Source organism: Periophthalmus magnuspinnatus, chromosome 24 (assembly GCF_009829125.3).
Source record: "Periophthalmus magnuspinnatus isolate fPerMag1 chromosome 24, fPerMag1.2.pri, whole genome shotgun sequence".
NCBI lineage: Eukaryota > Metazoa > Chordata > Actinopteri > Gobiiformes > Gobiidae > Periophthalmus > Periophthalmus magnuspinnatus.
Genome location: NC_047149.1, coordinates 236,302 through 257,500, shown reverse-complemented (window position 1 = coordinate 257,500; position 21,199 = coordinate 236,302). Strand labels below are relative to the sequence as shown.

The following is a 21,199-nucleotide window of genomic DNA, read 5'->3' as shown; positions in this document are numbered from 1 at the left end:
TGGCTTAGTCCTAGTTTATTCCTGGTTCAGTCCTGGTTTAGTCCTGCTTTAGTTCTGTCTTAGTCCTGGTTAAGTTTTGACTTAGTTCTGGTTGAGTCCTGGTTTAGTCCTGCTGTTTAGTCCTGAATTTAGCCTCAGTTCTGTTTGAGTCCTGTCTTAAATCTCTCACAAACCTGGACTAGAACCAGACCTGGACTAGGAACAGATCTGGACTTTGACCGGACTTCGGGAGGCCTTCCTCAGATTCCTCCTTGTGGCTCTGGTTCTGTTTGTAGTGCAAGGGCGTGCTCTGGTGGTGAACACAAAACACTGCAAAACTCCTCTTCGCTGTGGCATTCTAATATCCGCAGTGGGACTTTAATCCTGATGCCCCGTGGGGCTTTAACTCTGGAGTTGTGTTTTGTTTCATTCACACATGTTACAGTAATCCTCCCTCTGCGCAGCTCACTACACTCTGTTACACCTGGTGATGTTATCAGGTGGTGCTCCAGAAGTCCTTGTCTTTTGTGTTGTGACAGAAGGATACAGGAGGATGGGAGGACATCTGATTTGGTCCAGTGCTGGTCTGGTCCTGATCAAGTCCTGGTCCAGTCCTGGTCGAGTCCAGGTTCAGGATCAGTGATGCAGTAGTGATTAGTTTAAGAGGATTACCTAACACCGCCATTCTGCTCTGGTCCTTGAACAACCAGGACTAAAATAGGTCAAAACCAGGACTATAACAAGTCTAAACCTGGACTAAAACAGGTCTAAAACAGGATTGATCCAGGCTTCTGTCTATGGAGGACTCAAGCAGGATGTAAACCGGTCTTAGACCGTGCAGTTTCTGGAGGATTCCAAACCAAGGTCAATTCTAATCTGTGTCGTAGTAGTAGTAGTAGTAATAATAGTAATAGAAGTGCTAGTAGTAGTAGTGGTAGTAGTGGTAGTAGCAGTAGTAGTCTCTTTGTAAACCAGGTCTAAACCTGGACTAAACCAGCACTGAGCCAGGACTGAACCAGGTCTTGTTTTGTGTCTTTTTTCAGACATTGTTTATCTAGGCAGCCGTGTTGGATCCAACCAGGGCTGAGCTGCAGTGCACTCTGGGAAACGCAGTCCGACCAGGATCAGACCAGGACTAGATCAGAACCAGGCCAGGACCAGACACCAGGACCAGACACCAGGACCAGACCAGGACCAGACCAGGACCAGACCAGGATCAGACCAGGACCAGACCAGGACCAGACCAGAGACCAGAAAACCAGATCTGAGTCCAAACCAGGACCAGGTCTCATGAAATCCCAGAATGGCTGAAGCAGACCCTGGTCCAGAGTCTAGGACTTTTCAGGACCTTGTTGTGACCAATCCAAGACCAAAAGGGTCAGACCTGGTTTTCGTTTTTTTAGATATGAAAATGGTCTGAAGACTATTGAAACTTTGGTCTGGTTGTAGACCAGGTCTTAGCTCTGATCTGGTCACTGGACCCTGAAGGGCTGGATGGTTTTAGTTGTAGCCCTGGTCTGGACTCTGATGGCCGTGGGGCGTGTGGTTTTGAGCTGCTCGGACCGCCAGGTCCTGGCCCGGGTCTTGGTGGTTCTGAACTGGGTCTCCGTGGTGACAGGTGCGGTGCTGGTAAGTGTGGGAGTGTACCTGTGGGCGGAGCTGCGGCGTTGGGAGGAAGTGATGTCAGAGGACATCCTGTGGTCGGTCCCAGTGGTCCTGGTCTGGACCGGACTCGGGGCCTGTGCCTTAAACCTGACCGGGGCCCGACTCTGCCTGGACTGCTCGGATCTCAACCGGTTTCTGCGCTGGAAGCTGGTCCTGGCACCGTACATGGGCGTGTCCCTGCTGCTCACCACTGGCGTGCTATTGGCTGCGGCCCTCTCCCTTGGCCTCAACGCCAGCGGCCGATTGGACGCCGCGCTGGAGGCAGGACTTAGCTCTGCCATGAGACGTTATAAAGACTCAGACCGGAACCTGGAACTTAAGACCCAACTGGACCTGGTCCAGATCCAGATGAGCTGCTGCGGGAAAGACCGGTACCAGGACTGGTTTAGGGTCCAGTGGGTCTCAGACCAGTACCTAGACCGGACTGACCCCCGAGTCCAAGAGTGAGTCTAAACCAGGACTGAATCAAGACTAAACCAGTTCTAACCCATTTCTAAACCAAGTCTAAACCAGGACTAGACCAGCACTAAATCAGTACTAAATCAGGACTTGTAACGAGCCTAAACCAGGCCTAAACCATGACTAAATCAAGACTTAACCAGGACTAAATGAGAATTAGACTGCATCTAAACCAAAACCAAGACTACACCAGGACTGAACCAGGACAAAACAAGGATTAAACCAGGTGTAAATCAGGACTGAACCAAGTCTAAACCAGGACTAAACCAGGTTTCTCTCTCTCAGTCGTTTTAGGTCCAACGTGGCTGGACTTTATTTGTCGGACTCGGTTCCATTCAGCTGCTGTGACCCTGCCTCCCCTTGGCCCTGTCCACAGACACACCTGAGCTCTCGCCCTGCCCCTCACTTTCTGTCCCTCGTCCAATCGTCTCGCTCGCTGGGGCTGTGGGGGAAGGGCTGCAGAGAGGCCCTGGGACAACACTATTCGTCCATTTTGAACCTGATCAGCCTGACTGCGCTCGGAGTCTGGGGCTTTGAGGTGAGACCCTGGGCAAGACCGGTTACGACCATCCTATAGACCGGTTATGATCCCCTTGTAGACCGGTTATAATCTTCCTCTAAACCTAATTAGACTCCCTTTGTTCAGACCCCTTCTCTGTCTGTCTGGTCAGTCTGTCAGTCTGGTTGACATTGTGGTTAAACTAGTTGAGCACTTGGTTAATCTGATTGAGATCCTGGTTTAACCAGTCGAGATCCTGGTCAATCCGGTCAAGAACCTGGTTTAACCGGTCAAGATCCTGGTCAATCCGGTCAATAACCTGGTTTAACCGGTCAAGATCATGGTCAATTCGGTCAAGATCCTGCTTAAACCAGTCAAGATCCTGGTTAATCTGGTCGAGATCCTGGTTTAACAGGTCAAGATCCTACTTAATCCGGTTGAGATCCTGGTTAAACCAGTCGAGATCCTGGATAATCCAGTTGAGATCCTGGTTAAACTGGTAGAAATCTTGTCCTTCAGATGCTGGTGGTGCTGGGCGTGAGGTACCTCCAGACATCAATGGAGAGCCTGGTCCTTATTGGAGACCCGGAGTCCGACAGTGAGGCCTGGATCCTGGAGAGTAGTCTCTGTGAGACCCTCCGTGTCATCAAGAGTTTAGGGAAGTGTTACCATGGCAATGACGACCCCAACATCGACCGGCCAATCACAGGCTCCGGAGCGCACCCGACCGACCAATGAGACCAGAGAGGGATGGAGTCTGTCTGCAGGAAACACAAAAGAACTCAGACCTGGTGCTTCAGCTGGACTCAACCTAGACCAGGACTGGACCAGGACCAGAAATGGACCAGAGCTGGACCAGGACCCGGATTGGACTGGGACCAGGACTGAACCAGGACTTGGACTGGACCAGGACTGGACCAAGACTAGGACTGGACCAGGACTGAATCAGCACTGAACCAAGACCGGGACTGGGTCCAAAGGACTGGACCAAGACCAGGATTGGACAAAGACTGGACCAGCACTGTTTCAAACCAGACTGGTCCTTGAGTTGAGTCCAGACTGTTAATTTGTATTGTGTGTCTGTATATGTGTATCTGTGTTTTCTGTGTTTGGCCCAAATAAACTGTTTTGTTGTGAATTTCATTGTATTGCAGTCTCTTCATAATTTCATATTAATGTTATATTTTATTATAGATCATCTACAGAGAAACAGAGTTTCAAAAACTCTTATTTTTCAGACACAACGCTTTTATTTTGAAACCTTACCGTGCTGTTTCCGGTACGCGGTGACGCGCGCACGCAGCAGGTGACGCGCGCAAGCAGCAGGTGACGCACTGGTGGCGGCACGCGCAGAGGATGCCATAACAGCATCCTTTTCTTCATCCTCATTTCCAGTGGAGCTTCGAGGCTCCGTCTCCACCCTGCAGCGCTCTGCCTCTGGCCACAGCCGCGGACGCAGCCTGGTTCTAGCCCCGGACCACTGGTCTCTGACAGCGACTCGTTCTTAACACGCTGTCCGCCTCGCCTTGCTCCCCGGGCTGCAGACAGCGGAGGAGTTCGGCAGAACAGCGGAAGCATCCGGCGGAGGTACAGCAGGAAACGGGCAAGGGACAGCGGGGGAGGGAAGGTGCAGTCCAGGTTTAGTCCTAGCTAATCCTGGTTTCGTCCTGGTTCAGTCTTGGTCCACGTTTAGTCCTGGTGGGGTTTTAATGCTGAGGATGGAGACGGTCCGGGCGTGGTCCAGTTCAGTGACGTCACCGAGGATGAAAGTTGTGACGTCATGCGTGAACAGGTTTGCTTCAGGTCACGTGACAGCCGCAGCCTGTGGATCATCTGTAGAACCTGGTTAGTCCTGGTTCAGTCCTGGTTTAATTCTGGTTTAGACCTGGGTTTGTCTTGGTTCAGTTCTAGTTTAGTCCTGGTTTAGTCCTGGTTCAGTCCTGGTTTAGTCCTGGTTTAGACCTGGGTTTGTCTTGGTTTAATACTGGTTTGGTCATGGCTTCAACCTGAGTTAGCCCTGGTTCAGTCCTGGTTTAGTCCTGGTTCAGTCCTGTTTTAGTCCTGGTTTAGTCCTGGTTCAGTTCTGGTTCAATCCTGGTTCAGTCCTGGTTTATTCCTGGTTTATTCCTGGTTCAGTCCTAGTTCAGTCCAGTTTCAGTCCTCATTTAGTCCTGGTTTAGTCCTGGTTCAGTCCTGGTGTAGACCTGGGTTTGTCTTGGTTTAATACTGGTTTGGTCCTGGTTTCAACCTGAGTTAGTCCTGGTTCAGTCCTGGTTTAGTCCTGTTCAGTCCTGGTTTAGTCCTGGTTGAGACCCTGATTCAGTCCTGGTTCAGTCCTCATTTAGTCCTGTCTTAGTCCTGGTTCAGTCCTGGTTTAATTCTGGTTTAGACCTGGGTTAGTCTTATTTAGTCCTGGTTCAGTCCTGGTTTAATTCTGGTTTAGACCTGGGTTTGTCTTGGTTTAATACTGGTTTAGACCTGGTTTCAACCTGAGTTAGTCCTGGTTTAGTCCTGGTTTAGTCCTGGTTTAGTCCTGGTTTAGTCCTGGTTTAGTCCTGGTTCAGTCCTAGTTCAGTCCAAGTTCAGTCCTGGTTTAGTCCTGGTTTAGTCCTGGTTCTGTTCTGGTTCAAACCTGGTTTAGTCATGGTTCGCTACTAGTTAAAAAGTCATAGGTAACATTTTAAAACCTCTCACCAATATATGTAATTTATCTTTTCAGTCCGGCTGTTTCCCAAACAAAATGAACATTGGAAAAATTATACCATTATTCAAAAATGGAAATAAACACTGTTTCACAAATTATAGGCCAGTTTCACTGTTGCCTCAGTTCTCCAAAATTTTAGAAAAAAAATACTCTAATCTCAGCTAGAAAATTTTGTTGTCAAATAATAAATGAAAGTCAATATGGCTTCAGAACAAAAACAACCAATAATTGAAGCAGTAGAAGAAATCACCAATACACTGGATCAAAAGAAGCATGCTGTTGGTATCTTTATTGAGTTGAAAAAAGCATTCGATACAATTAATCATTCAATCCTGCTAAATAAACTTGAAAGATATGGTATCAGAGGAGTACCTGGGGACTGGCTAAGAGATTACCTAACAGGACAAGCCCAGTATTTTAAAATGGGAGAATACTCATCTGAATACCTTGGCATTGCTTGTGGTGTTCCCCAGGGGTCAGTGTTGGGACCCTTACTTTTCAATGTTTATATAAATAATATATATAATGTGTCACATTCATTAACACTAATCCTCTTTGCTGATGATACTAACATTTTTTATAGTAGTTTAGAGTATAATGAGCCTGTATACACTGTGAACATGGAATTAAATAAAATAAAACAATGGACGGATACAAATAAACTGTCATTTAATCTAAGTAAAACCAAAGTAATGACCTTTGGTGGCCATAAAACCTACCCAGAATTGCAAATAAATATTGAGGGTGTACAAATTGAAAAAGTATCTGAGAATAAATTCCTAGGAGTAATTACGGACAGCAAATTATCATGGAAAGCCCACATCCAGCATATGAAAACTAAAATCGCCAAGAGTATCTCAATTATAAATAAAGCAAAACATTATCTTGACCACGATGCACTCCGTACACTATACGGCTCCCTTATTTCACGTGTTGTGTTGAAATATGGGGAAACAATTACCAATGCTCAATTAACCAATTATTCTTATTGCAAAAATGAGCAGTGCGGATCATTCACAATGTTGGTTTTCTAGATCACACTCACAATGTTTTCATCCAGTCCAAACTATTAAAATATTATACTGTAATTATATTATTCAAAGCCTTCAATAAGTTATTACCAAGTAACGTACAAAAATGTTTTGCTCTTGAAGAGAGAACTTTGAGAAATTGGAGAGGCTATGGAAATTTTATTCTACCTCATGATTGAACCACTCGCAAAAGTTTTCATGTAACTGTATGTGGGGTGAAACTGTGGAATGCCCTGCATTTAAAACAAAAGTAATGCCAAAGTATTTATACATTAAAATTTTTATATAAAGACATGCTGTGGTCTGTATACAGAGAGAGGCCAGTTTAAATATAAAGTCATACTGCACTTTCAGCGATTCCACCTTATGCGTATTGTTTCCTTACCATTGTTGGTATGTTTTTCTTTCTGTTACAATTTGAAAATGCTTCATGGTACTCACAGTAATACTGTACATCTAAATTATTGTCCTTGACCTTTTGCTGCATTTGAATTTAATTTAAATGTGTCTATGTGCATACATATGTATATGCATGCAGGTGTGTGTGTATATATATATATATATATATATATATATATATATATATATATATATATATATATATATATATATATATATATATAGTACTACCAGTTTAGTACTGGTGCAGTTCTGGTTTAGCCCTTGTTTAGTCCTGTGTCAGTTCTGGTTTCATTCTGGTTAAGTCCTGGTTCAGGTCTGGTTTAGTCCTGGCTTTGTCCTGGTTCAGTCCTGGTTGTAAACCTCCAACCACACCATAACATCTGGGAGGGTATCTGACGCACAGGGATACAGGAGGGCAGGAGAATATCTGACAGACAGGTATAGAGAGGGTAGGAGGGCACCCAGCAGGATGGTAATGGCCTCTCTGTACTTCGTCTTCCAGCATGCCCTGGGGTTACCACAGACATGAGTGTCACTTCCTGGTTTCTGGTCAGTGCCTCTGGGACTCGGCATCGTCTCCCACGAGAAATGATCTTTGTTGGAAGAGAAGACTGTGAGCTCATGCTACAGGTGAGGGTGCTATGCACCCCGTAGCCCTGCCTTTAACTCCACCACTCACTCCACCTCTCACTCCGCCTGCCACTCCACTCCACCTCTCATTCCTCCTCTCACTCTGCCTCTTAAATCTCATTCTGCCTCTTAATTCACTCCACTTCTCATCTCTCACTCTGGCTCTCACTCCACCTGTCACTCCACCCTCACTTCACCTCTCATTTCTCACTCCTCCTCTCAGTCCACCTCTCACTCCACTCTACCTCTCACTCTGTCTCTCACCACATCTCTCACTCCACCTCTCTCCACTCCTCTCATTCCACCTCTCATTTACCTTTTACTTCTCTCCTCTCAATCCTCTCCACTTCTCATCTCTCACTGGCTCTCACTCCACCTGTCACTCCACCCCCACTTCACCTCTCATTTCTCACTCCACTTCTCACTCTGTTTCTCACTCCACCTCTCACTCTACTTCTCACTCCACCCTCACTTCACCTCCCACTCCACCTCTCCCTCCCCTCTCACTCCACTTCTCATGCCGCCTCTCACTCCACCCCTCACTTCACCTCTCATACCTCACTCCGCCTCTCAGTCCACCTCTCACTCCACTCTACCTCTCACTCTGCCTCTCACACCACCTCTCACTCCACCTCTCTCTCCACTCCTCTCATTCCACCTCTCACTTTGCCTTTACTTCTTTCCACTAAATCCACTCCACTTCTCACCTCTCACTCTGCCTCTCACTCCACCTGTCACTCCACCTCTCATTCCACTTCTAATTTTTCACTCTGCTTTTCACCTCCCACTCCACCTCTCCCTCCCCTCTCACTCCACTTCTCACGCTGCCTCTCACTCCACCCCTCACTTCACCTCTCATACTTCACTCCATCTCTCACTCTGCCTCTCACTCCACCTGTCACTCCACCTTTCATTCTTCACTCCACCTCTCACTCCACCTCTCACTCCGCCTCCCACTCCACCTCTCCCTCCCCTCTCCCCTGTCACTCCACTTCTCACTCTGCCTCTCACGCCACCTCTCACTCACCACTCATTCCTCACTCTGCCTCTCACTCCACCTCTCTCTCCACTACTCTCATTCCACCTCTCACTTTTCCTCTTACTTCTCTCCTTTCAATCCACTCCACTTCTCACCTCTCACTCTGCCTCTCACTCCACCTCTCATTCCACCTCTAATTTTTCACTCCACTTCTCACTCTGCCTCTCATTCCATCCCTCACTTCACCTCTCACTCTACCTCTCACTCTGCCTCTCAGTCCATCTCTCACTCTGCCTCACTCCACCTCTCATTACACCTCTCACTCTGCCTCTCACTCTATCTCTCATTTCTCACTCCACTTCTCACTCTGTCTCTCACTCCACCTCACAGTCCACCTCTCACTCATCTCTCATTCCATCTCTCACTCTGCCTCTCATTCCACTCCACTTCTCACCTCTCACTCTGCCTCTCACGCCACCTCTCTCTGTACTTTTCATTCCACCTCTCATTTTTCACTATGCCTATCACTCCACCTCTCACTCCGCCTCTCACTTCTCATTCCTCACTCCGTCTCTCACTCCACCTCTCACTTCTCACTCCATCTCTCACTCTACTTATTCACTCCACCTCACACTTCTCACTACACATCTCACCTTTCACTTCATCTTCAGGTGAGGATGTACCGTTCTCCCCACCCCTGACACTGACCCCGCCCTGACTCCGTCTCTGACCCCTTGACCCGACCCCCTGACATGTTTCATACATCACCACTTTAAAGTGTTTAACATGTTTGTTTTGTGTCAGTCTCGTAGTGTGGACAAGCAACACGCCGTCATCAACTACAACCAAACAACAGACCAGCACCTGGTCAAGGACCTGGGCAGCCTCAACGGGGTCAGTCTGATCAAATCTGGTTCAATCCTGTTTTAGTCCTGGTTTACTCCTAGTTCAGTCCTGGTTCAGTCCTGGTTTAGTCCTGCTCAATCCTGGTTCAGTCCTGTTTTAGTTCTGGTTTACTCCTGGTTTAGTCCTGGTTCAGTCTTGGTTCAGTCCTGGTTCAGTCCTAGATGAGTCCTGGTTTAGTCCTGGTTCAGTCCTGGTTTAGTCCTGGCTCAGTCCTGGTTCAGTTCCTAGTTTAGTCTCAGTTTAGTCTTGGTTTAGTCCTGGTTTAGTCTTGGTTTAGTCCTGGTTCAGTCCTGGTTCAGTCTTGGTGCAATCCTGGTCTAACTCTGGTTCTTCCTCAGACATTTGTGAATGACTTGAGGATTCCGGACCAGACGTACATCAGTCTGAAGCTTAACGACATCATCCGCTTTGGCTACGATATCCTTCAGACGTTAAATTTTTCCACTCCTGTGGAAATGCACAGGTTATCAGTTATATATGTATACTGATACTCTGGAGTCATGTCATGCTGGGGTTCCATATTTATGTGGTTGAATGTTCAGCAGTTACTGTGGAGAAAAAATGCACACATTAGCAAACACTCCTGAAAAAGTTTTAAAATAGTCTGAAACTCTTGAAAAAATCTAAACTGTATTGAAGAGCACAATTTCAGGAGCCTGTGATCAATCTGAGCATTCATGGTCCTGTTTAGAAGTTTGGCTAATGCTAACTAGCTTGTGACTGTAATGTTGTTTGGGAGGGACTTGTTTAACAGCATAAATCAGATCACCTGTTGGAGTCAGTTCTTTATGGTCAGATTGTGATAAAACAAAGCCTAACAGAGCTTCAGAGAGAGCAGTGCCTCCAGTTTGCATCACACCAGAGAATGTGGATGACATCAGCTGCAAAGTATCAATTATTTAATCATATATGTAATAGTGAAGTATGTCTTGACATGAGCTATGCTTGTACCAGATTTCATTCTTCTACGATGAAAAAGGTCTGTCATTGCCGTAATGTATTTTGATTTTGGAGGCCACACTCGGTGATAAAAGCCTCTCGTTCACGTTTTCATCAACAGCGTCTGAATATTATTACTCCATTCAATCCAATGAGACCAATTCTGACATTGTCATGCCTGCACGGTTGGAAATAGAGGTTTGTCCTCCTTGGCTTTTTTGTTCAGTATGGCAAGACCTGGTCAAATTTCAACTGTCTTAGACAAACCAAATTTTATGACCCCATTTATATTTTCAAGGGGGCACTGTAGAGCAGTTTTATATCATAGCAGTACATTGCGTTCAGTTTCTCATGTGCACAAATGTTTCATGGATCCGACTCAATTCAAATTCACCTGTGAGAAATACGCACGTTTGTATGCTTTTCAAAAATCCCACTGCCGATTAGCCACACCCACATTTTTGAATTAATCAAAAATGAGTAATATTTAATTAAACATGGGTTGGGTTAGTTTTACCAATTTTCAAGCCCTCTTGAAAGAAATTACAAGATGGAGCTATGAAAAATAAGCGAAGTATAATTTTTCAAAAATGGGGTTCTGCCCACTATGACCGACTTCCTCTTGTGTTTACAATCGGGTCATAATAGAGTTTTTTATTTGTCTTGACATGGCCTATTTTCATTTCAAGTTTCGTCTTTCTATGTTTAAAAAGGTTTTGACTCTTTTTCCATTGGCATAATTTTTATTAGTATTTTGACTTTTTAAGGGGGCGCCATGGAGACATTTTTCATCTTTTTTAATTGTGCTTTATGATTACGCATTTTGTTTGGAAATTTGAATTTTAGGCCATAGTTGGATTATTGTAGAGTATCTATTTAGTCTACAACCAAGTCCAGTACTTTGAACACATTTCTTGTGTTACCCTGGTGACATAAGAAATGTGTTGCAGATAGAGGTATGTCCTTATTGGCTTTTTTGTTTAGTTTGGCAAGCCGGTTGTGACAAACTAATTTTTTTATGTACATTTTTTTATGGCGCTGTGGAGCAATGTAATATGTCAGCTACGTAAATTGTATATCATTTTGTTGAGATTATCATTTTGCACAAAATGTATATTAATGCTGGGGAATACAACATGACATGTGTGAGTTACACACAATGTAATTCTTCCAAAAATAGATTTTTTTAGTAGATTGGCCACACCCACATTTTATGACATATAGTCTGAGTTTCATCCATCCATCCATCCTCAAAGTTTGAGGTAGCACTGCTGAGTTGTCTTTCACTATCTTTTCTCGGAGTCTTCGGTCAAAATAAGAGGTCTGATTTTTTTTCTTTTTTTTTTCTCCTTCAATTTTTTATGCCTAAAAGTTAGAATGATGGGACTTTGTCACATTGTTCCCACTTATGATGAGCCTCTCTGTAAATTCTTTCACATGTCCATGACAAAAAGATTTTTTTTTAATCAATTTTTTAAAATAATGTTTGAAGGGGGCGGTATAGAGGCATCCCAAATGAGAGAGCCCTAATTTGCATGTTATTACGTCCAGCTCACACCCGTGCACACACCCTTCATTGGGTTCATTCAAATCCAAGTACATTATAGAAGATGGATTTTTTTTTTTTTTTTTCCAAAAATATACATTTTGTTGAAAAATTACCATGACAACACCCAACATTTTATTTAAAAGTTAATTGATAACCTTTTATTGCACATTTTGCCCGTTTTGTGTGTTTTGGCCAAGTTTGAAATGTTTTTTGATGAAAGCTGTTGGAGATGTCAAAAGGTTATGATGAGTGAATTTGTCGATCCCGGGTTTGATCCAATATGGCCGACTTCGTGTAAGGTTTAGGGCGGGGCCATGATATAAATTTGACATGTCCTGACTGACCTATTTTTGATGCTAAGTTTCTTTTGTCTACAATGACATTTTTCTGGGTTAGGCTCCCATTGGTGCAAATCGATCTTTGAGGTGGCACTATTGAGCCTTCTTTCATTATTTTTTCCCTGGGTCTTCACTCAAAAGAGCTCAAGATCTAACTGAACTCTATTTTTCGATACGACTTCTCTATACATTATTGTTTATTGCTTAACTTTTACAATTTTTCTCAAAATTGTACAAATACAATAGGGCTCTCACACGAGTGCAAGTCGGATGAGTGGCTGTCTTGCACTCCCTACACATTTGTGCCTGGGCTTTAATGATAATACTATTATTATTGCTTATTAATAATAATAATAATAATTTGTTTCCTGAGTGTGCTCACATCCTCATGTCTATGTCCTCGAGAAGAGTCAACACAAGGTCCCTGAGGAGGCGCTTAAGGTGAGTACCCCCTCTGTGTAAGTGCACCCTGTGTGAGAGAGAGTGCCCTGTAAGAGTGCCCTGTGTGAGATAGATAGAAAGAGTACCCAATGTGTGAAAGACTTTACTGTGAGAGAGAGATAGCGAGAGAGAATACCCCCTGTGTGTAAGAGCGCCCTCTATTTGAGAGAGATAGAGAGAGTACCCCCTGTCTGTAAGAGTGTCCTGTGAGAGAGAGAGGGAGAGAGAGTACCCCCTGTGTGTAAGAGCACTCTGTGTGAGAAAGAGAGAGTGCATGTGAGAGTGCCCCTTGTGTGAGGTGCTACCTGTATGAGGGTGCCCCCTGTGTGAGGGTGCCCCTGGTGTTTGTAATGTGTCACACAGCCCCCTGTGTGTGAAATGTGAGAGAGTGTCCTCAAGGAGGTGCACATGTGGCTCTCAGGCCCCCTGCTGATCAAAAGTGGTGTGACCACAATGTGACTCAGACCTTGGAGTCCCAGGTCTCTTCAGAGGAAATGGGCTCTGTTTAAACTGTAAATCTGGAAGACTCTACAGTGGCCCCAGTCTGGGGCCAACATGCTTTCGTATGTGGCCCTCGGTGTAAAAGGGTTGGACAGTTGTGTTCTAAAGGTGCAGTTATCCAGAACCGAAACACATGAGGAGGTTCTGACGGCAGCTGATGGAGCGATGACATGAGAGGAGCCCTAACCCTAGCCCTGGCTCCACCCTAACCCCTATCCCCTAACCCCCTATCCTCTAACCATGACACCTTAAACCACAAACCTCTTAACCCTACCCCTAGCTCCACATCCAGTTTTGTTCATAGTCGATTAAACCCTCAACCCCAAACTGAAAGCTTAACCTAAACCCTGACCCAAACTGTGGGGCTCTACTGTGTTTCAGCACGAAAAGTACACCAGTCAACTACAGATCCAGAGCCCCCCTGAGCCCTCCCTCAGAGAGACTGAGGACAGGAGCAAGACCCCCGGCACCAAAGCAGGTCAGTGATCTAAACCTGGTCCAGGTCAGGATCCTGGTCTAAAGCTTGTCTCTGATCCTCAGACTCGGGTCCCACTCCTTTGTACGGGCAGCCGGCATGGTGGGGAGACCAGGACTACAGGGACCGTCCCCCTTCAGGTACAGACTCCACAGTGCCATTGTGCTTTTGAGCAACACACTTCACCTGTGTCTCTGTGTCTCAGATCTGCACAAGGACCCAGAGGACATGGACCAAACCAAGCCCTGGTACTTCGAAATCCCCACAAGGGATAGTCCAGTCCAGAGCCTAGTCAAGACCGAGTCGCTGATCCAGACCGAGTCCTTGATCCAGACCGAGTCCCTGGTCCAGACCGAAACTCCGGCCGTGGTCCAGAGCCATGCCTCTTTCACCATCGAGTTTGATGATCTCACGCCGGGAAAGATCAAAATCAAAGACCAAGTGACGAAGTTCTCAAGGACCCTACGAAAACCAGTTCAAGACCGGACTAGACCAGACCAGGAAGGCCCTGGAGTGATGTCATCGCAGAGGAAGGTGGCTGATTGGTTGGTGCATAGTGATGTCAGCGTGATGCGGCGCCGCCCCAAAAGTGATGACTTGTATAGCACTAAAAGTGACCATGCCGTGAAGAGCCACACCCCCCGAGGTACTGGGACCAGGTTTTGACCGGGTTTAGATCTAGTTTATACCGGATTTAGACCTGGTCAAGATAACCCAGTTTAAACAGGGTTAAGACCGAATTTAGGCCAGATTTAGACCTGGTTTAGACCGAATTTAGGCCAGGTTTAGACTGGGTTTCATTTGTATCTATTTGTTATACAATAGGATTATAGTCAGCTTCTCTCCCAAACTCAAAGGGGCAGTAGTTATAGAAGAGCACGCTCAGGGTTGACCTGTGTTTTATGGTGCTCTCCAAACCCTGTGTCAGTGGAGCCCCAGCCCTCTACTGCCCGCTTCTGCTCTGTTCCTGCTAGAACTCTCCCTGTCCAATGGACTGTGGAAAGAGGCGCGCCCCCTGCTTGTGAGCTGCAGCCTCACAATGGACTGTGCACAGAAGAGTGCCCCCTGCCTGTGAGCAGCAGCCTCACAATGGACTGCACAGAGCAATGCTCCCTGCTTGTGAGCTACAGCCTCACAATGGACTGTGCACAGTGTAGCGCCCCCTGTCTGTAAGCTGTAGCCTTTGATCAGTTAGAATAATCATTATTCATGTTACATGATTCATGAATAGCGCAAAATATAACACAAAAATAGCACATAACACTTGAGTTACATACTAGTAACACTAGAAGTGTTTAGGCTGAAGTTTAACTGAACCTTCTTAACATATAGAACACAGGGTCTATTTACAGACAAAACTCTCTATCATGTGTGTACGAAAGAAGGACCTTTTGTGTTTATGGCTGTGTAATCCCTGAGTTGTCCAGGTCTGATCCATAGGAAAAGTCAAAGTTAAATCTGTCAACCGGACAAATCGTTGTAATCATTGTACTTCACTCTTACAACGATTTGTCCAGTTGACAGATTTAACTTTGGCTTTTCCTATGGATCAGACCTGGACGACTGAGTGATTACACAGATATAAACACAAAAGTGGCTACTTAACATATTCATACAACTCTTAATAGCTGCTTCCACACCTATTAGCATCCTGGCTAGCTCTGTTGTTCTCTTTGTTTATTTTGTTTGCTTTGGTCTAAAGATGGAGTTATCATTGGGGGATAGATGATGTCTAAGGCCCCATTACTGTTCAAGGAAGGTCTTTCCTACTTCTGTGGTTATACACACACACGCATAAACCGACACGCAGGTCTGTACATGTCAATATTCATACACATATGCACACACAAATGCACACACAGACGCACACGCACATGCACGCACACGCACTTACACACATACACATGCACACACACCCCTACACACACACGTACACTCTCGCACATGCACACACACTGTTCCATGAACACATGTTAATATGCATAGGTATATATCTAGGTATAAATACACATACGCAGGTTCTTCCAAACTTCTGTTAGGAGGAACCATGGAAGTATCATAAAATGTGGAAGGTGAACCCAAGATGGCGTCATCATTTTCTGTTCTACATCACATCCTCAGCGATAGCTGCTAGAGCGGAGCTATCGTCGGCTCAGAGCGGGGCTAGGCTAAAGCCTCTCGTTGTTGTTGTGAGCCAAACTATATATATGTCTATATATGTCTGTGTAGGTCACCATCATGAGGACGGCACTCAGAGCGACTCAGAGGATCCTGTCCAATCAGAGGTCCCGAACGCTGTGGGCATGCCCCTATACACAGACAACGCCCAATCTGCTCGTGTAGCACCGCCCGCTCAACCAGCTCCTTCCTCTCCGCTCCAGCCCCTGCCCCCTCAGCCTCAGGCCCCTCCCCCTCAGCAGGCGTTCATCATTGAGTTTTACGATGAAGACAATCCACGAAAGAAGAGGTCCATGTCCTTCACCCACAGCCCCCAGGTTAGAACTAATCCAGGACTGAACCAGGACTGAACCAGGATTAAACCAGGACTAAACCAGGACCAAACACTTATAATGATCTAAACTTACCATACCCTCCTTTCTATCTCCCCAGAGTGCAGGTCCCCAGTTGGAGGTGCAAGCGGCTCTCAGGGCTCGCCTGGAGCGGCGTAAACCGGACCGTCCGGCCTCAGTCCATGGGACTCTGGAGTCCAAGTCTCCGCGGTCCAGTTCCCTGAAGAGGGACCGCTCGGAGCCCCCGCCACGAGAGGTCGGGCCTGGGGTCCAGGTACGGCCCTTTGGGAGCGTGGGCAGAAAGTCCAGACTGGCCCCGGACTTCAGTGACCTCCTCAAAGACCAGAGTCCTGACCTAGTCCAGACAAAGTCCAGACCCGACCAGGTCCAACCTACCAGAGACACGCCCCTGACCCCGCCCAAGTCTGCCCCGCCCATCATGGTATGGACCGGACTGAACGGGACGAAAACCGACTAAACATGAGCCTGTAGGACTACAAACATGAAGACTATAACCACAAGACTACAAACCTGTGTACTACAAACATGAAGACTATAACCACAAGACTACAAACCTGTGTACTACAAACATGAAGACTATAACCACAAGACTACAAACCTGTGTACTACAAACATGAAGACTATAACCACAAGACTACAAACCTGTGTACTACAAACATGAAGACTATAACCACAAGACTACAAACCTGTGTACTACAAACATGAAGACTATAACCACAAGACTACAAACCTGTGTACTACAAACATGAAGACTATAACCACAAGACTACAAACCTGTGTACTACAAACATGAAGACTATAACCACAAGACTACAAACCTGTGTACTACAAACATGAAGACTACAACCACAAGACTACAAACCTGTGTACTACAAACATGAAGACTATAACCACAAGACTACAAACCTGTGTACTACAAACATGAAGACTATAACCACAAGACTACAAACCTGTGTACTACAAACATGAAGACTATAACCACAAGACTACAAACCTGTGTACTACAAACATGAAGACTATAACCACAAGACTACAAACCTGTGTACTACAAACATGAAGACTATAACCACAAGACTACAAACCTGTGTACTACAAACATGAAGACTATAACCACAAGACTACAAACCTGTGTACTACAAACATGAAGACTATAACCACAAGACTACAAACCTGTGTACTACAAACATGAAGACTATAACCACAAGACTACAAACCTGTGTACTACAAACATGAAGACTATAACCACAAGACTACAAACCTGTGTACTACAAACATGAAGACTATAACCACAAGACTACAAACCTGTGTACTACAAACATGAAGACTATAACCACAAGACTACAAACCTGTGTACTACAAACATGAAGACTATAACCACAAGACTACAAACCTGTGTACTACAAACATGAAGACTATAACCACAAGACTACAAACCTGTGTACTACAAACATGAAGACTATAACCACAAGACTACAAACCTGTGTACTACAAACATGAAGACTATAACCACAAGACTACAAACCTGTGTACTACAAACATGAAGACTATAACCACAAGACTACAAACCTGTGTACTACAAACATGAAGACTATAACCACAAGACTACAAACCTGTGTACTACAAACATGAAGACTATAACCACAAGACTACAAACCTGTGTACTACAAACATGAAGACTATAACCACAAGACTACAAACCTGTGTACTACAAACATGAAGACTATAACCACAAGACTACAAACCTGTGTACTACAAACATGAAGACTATAACCACAAGACTACAAACCTGTGTACTACAAACATGAAGACTATAATCACAAGACTACAAACCTGTGTACTACAAACATGAAGACTATAACCACAAGACTACAAACCTGTGTACTACAAACATGAAGACTATAACCACAAGACTACAAACCTGTGTACTACAAACATGAAGACTATAACCACAAGACTACAAACCTGTGTACTACAAACATGAAGACTATAACCACAAGACTACAAACCTGTGTACTACAAACATGAAGACTATAACCACAAGACTACAAACCTGTGTACTACAAACATGAAGACTATAACCACAAGACTACAAACCTGTGTACTACAAACATGAAGACTATAACCACAAGACTACAAACCTGTGTACTACAAACATGAAGACTATAACCACAAGACTACAAACCTGTGTACTACAAACATGAAGACTATAACCACAAGACTACAAACCTGTGTACTACAAACATGAAGACTACAAACATGACACTACAAATATGAGACTACAAAGGTGAAGACTATAAATACAAGACTACAAACAAAATTACAAACATGTGACTACAAATATAAAGACTACAAACATGAGACTACAAGCATGAAGACTACAAACCTGAGACACTACAAACATAAGACTACAAACACAAGACTACGAACATGAAGGCTACAAATACAAGACTACAAACATGAGGATCATAAAAATGACACTACAAACATGACTTCAAACATGAAACAACAAACATGAGGACTACAAACATGAGACTTCAAAACAAAAAGACTACAAACATGAAGACTATAAAGATGAGACTACAAAGATAAGGACTACAAACACAAGACTACAAATGTGAAGACTATAAACATGAAAACTACAAACATGAAATCGATAAACATGAGTACTACAAATATAAGACTACAAAGATGAGACTAAAAATCTGAGACTACAAACAAGACTATAATCACAGGACTGCAAACATGAAGACTATGAACACAAAACTGCAAACATGAGACTACAAATATGAGGACTACAAACTTGAATATGATAAAGATGAGACTACAATTACGAGACTACAAATATGAGGACTACAAACATAAGACTACAAACATGAACACTAGAAACATGAGAATAGTGGTCCCTCGTTTATTGCGGGAGTTACATTCTAAAAATAACCCGCAATAGGCAAAGTCCATGAAGTAGTCAGGTTTATTTTTTAAAGTTTTAATATATGTTTTAAGGCTGTAAAACCCCTCACCACACACTTTATACACTTTTCTCAGACAGGCATTAATATTTTCTCACATTTCTCTCTTGTTTAAACACTCTCAAAAATACATACAGTACTATAGAATGAAACCAAACATCAAGACCTGTTTTCAGGCCCAAACATTTGTTTGAGAAATAAAAATATAAACGTTTTCCTATATTGTAAACAAAAATGATAGCCTTTAGAAATATTGTAACAAATTCAATTTTAATGATCGACCTCTGAGGTTGGACTCATGAGAAATTATTAATAGTGATATTTCACAGTTGCTCCTCTTTGTTCCTGCACCTTTTCGCTGTAGTGTCTTTTTCCACTGAAGGCCTTGGTGCAGTGTTTTTTCAAGTGCAAGCATAGAGTGCAAACATACAGTACTTCAGAGCCACACTGCTAGCGATCGAACATATGTAAATTTGGATGAACGCATTCTGTACTGTACAGAAGACACGGCAGGGAGGAGATTGATTGACAATGGTCTACAGTCCCTTAGCCAATCAGGATGCAGAACACAATGTGCGTTCATACATTGTAAAAAAAAAAAGCATGCAAAATTGCACTAAAAATATCCACGAAAGAATGAGGCCACGAAAGGTGAACCGCATTACAGTGAGGGAGAACTGTACTACAAACGTGGATTACAAACACGAGGCTACAAACAAGAACACTAGAAACATGAGGACTACAAACAAGAATACTATGAACACGAGACTACAAACATGAGGACTGCAAATATGAGGATTACAAACATGAGACTACAAACATGAAGGCTATAAACACAAGGCTACAAACATGAGGCTTACCAACATGAGACTACAAATCAGAATACTAGAAACACGAGACTACAAACATGAAACTACAAACATGAAACTACAAGCATGAAAACTATAAATATGACACTACAAATATGAGGAGACTCCAAACATGATGTGACTACAAATATGAAGACTACACACAAGAGTACAGTCATGGGGACTACAAACATAAGTACTAGAAACATGTGACTACAAACATGAAGACTATAAACGCAGGACTACAAACATGAGGACCACAAAAATTAGGTCTACATACATGAAGACTATAAACATCAGACTACAAAAATGAAGACTACAAACAAGAGACTGTAAACATGAAGACTATAAACATGGATCTATAAGCACAAGACTACAAACATGAGTACTACATAATTGAGCACTACAAACATGAGACTACAAACACGAGGACTACAACCATGAAGACTATAAACACAAGACTACAAGCAGGAAACTACAAACACGAGACTACAAACATGTGACTACAATCATGAGACTACAAACACAAGACTACAACCATGAAGACTATAAACATGAGAACTACAAACATAAAACTATAAACAAGAAGAGCATAAACACAATATTACAAACATGAGACTACAAACATGAGACTGCAAACACTAGACTACAAACATGAAAACTATGAAATTGAGTACTTCAAAAATGAGGACTACAACACGAAGACTATAACCATGAGACTACAAGTATGAGACTAGATAGAAGAGGACTGCAAATATGAGACTACAAACATAAGGATTACAAACATGAGATTACAAACATGAAGGATGACTACAAATATGGAACTGCTGTGTTTTTGTAGCAGGGGGCGCCAGAGGATGATAGTGTGAGCGACGCAGGAACCTACACTATTGACAACGAGCAAGACCCCGAGGTCGAAAGGGCACGAAGCATGATCGACCAGGTACCAGACCGGGATTATAACCGGACTACAAGGTCCTAACCAGACTAGAGACCAGATTATAGACCAGGTACTTGACCGGAATCATCACCAGACTACAGGGTTCTAAACAGAGTATAGACCAGGAGCATGATAGACCAAGTGCCAGACCGGGATCATAACCAGACTATAGACCAAGTACTAGACCAGGATCCTAACCAGACTACAGGCTCTGAACAGGTCTAGAGGAGGATCTGAACTGGTCTAGTTGGACCTAAACCAGTCTGTGATCTGTTGCAGGTGTTTGGAGTCCTGGACTCTCTTGAGTACAGTGGAACGAGTGACATCACCTCCTCCACACCTGTGCAGGTACAACTGGTTTAGTTCTTGTTTAGATCTAGTTAAGTCCTGGTTTAGATCTGGTTTAGTCCTGGC

The 21,199-nt window shown here is 44.1% G+C and overlaps 2 protein-coding genes across 2 annotated transcripts in view; both read left to right on the top strand.

The window, feature by feature from the left end:
• Positions 1–1,506: 1,506 nt before the first annotated feature.
• On the top strand, positions 1,507–3,461 carry LOC117393145 (photoreceptor outer segment membrane glycoprotein 2-like). Its single transcript, XM_033991341.2, has 3 exons — positions 1,507–2,087; positions 2,389–2,641; positions 3,122–3,461. The coding sequence occupies exons 1-3, from the start codon at positions 1,507–1,509 to the stop codon at positions 3,338–3,340; spliced, it is 1,053 nt and encodes a 350-aa protein (XP_033847232.2). The 3' UTR covers positions 3,341–3,461.
• Positions 3,462–7,263: 3,802 nt separating this feature from the next.
• The window catches only part of LOC117393144 (centrosomal protein of 170 kDa protein B-like), a 48,137-nt gene continuing 34,201 nt past the window's right edge, over positions 7,264–21,199 (top strand). The window contains exons 1-11 of the mRNA XM_055232373.1: positions 7,264–7,369; positions 9,153–9,242; positions 9,593–9,671; positions 12,463–12,521; positions 13,404–13,500; positions 13,563–13,637; positions 13,703–14,143; positions 15,727–15,992; positions 16,108–16,449; positions 20,687–20,788; positions 21,065–21,133. Of these exons, the coding sequence (XP_055088348.1) occupies positions 7,265–7,369; positions 9,153–9,242; positions 9,593–9,671; positions 12,463–12,521; positions 13,404–13,500; positions 13,563–13,637; positions 13,703–14,143; positions 15,727–15,992; positions 16,108–16,449; positions 20,687–20,788; positions 21,065–21,133 (1,725 nt within the window). The 5' untranslated portion in view covers position 7,264. The remainder of the gene's footprint in view (positions 7,370–9,152; positions 9,243–9,592; positions 9,672–12,462; positions 12,522–13,403; positions 13,501–13,562; positions 13,638–13,702; positions 14,144–15,726; positions 15,993–16,107; positions 16,450–20,686; positions 20,789–21,064; positions 21,134–21,199) is intronic.

Bases quoted from the DNA above. Each gene is read 5' to 3' on its own strand.
- LOC117393145 (XM_033991341.2), top strand. From the start codon at position 1,507: ATGGCCGTGGGGCGTGTGGTTTTGAGCTGCTCGGACCGCCAGGTCCTG. The intron at 2,088-2,388 runs GTGAGTCTAAAC...TCTCTCTCTCAG, and splicing joins ACTGACCCCCGAGTCCAAGA to TCGTTTTAGGTCCAACGTGG. The intron at 2,642-3,121 runs GTGAGACCCTGG...CTTGTCCTTCAG, and splicing joins TCGGAGTCTGGGGCTTTGAG to ATGCTGGTGGTGCTGGGCGT.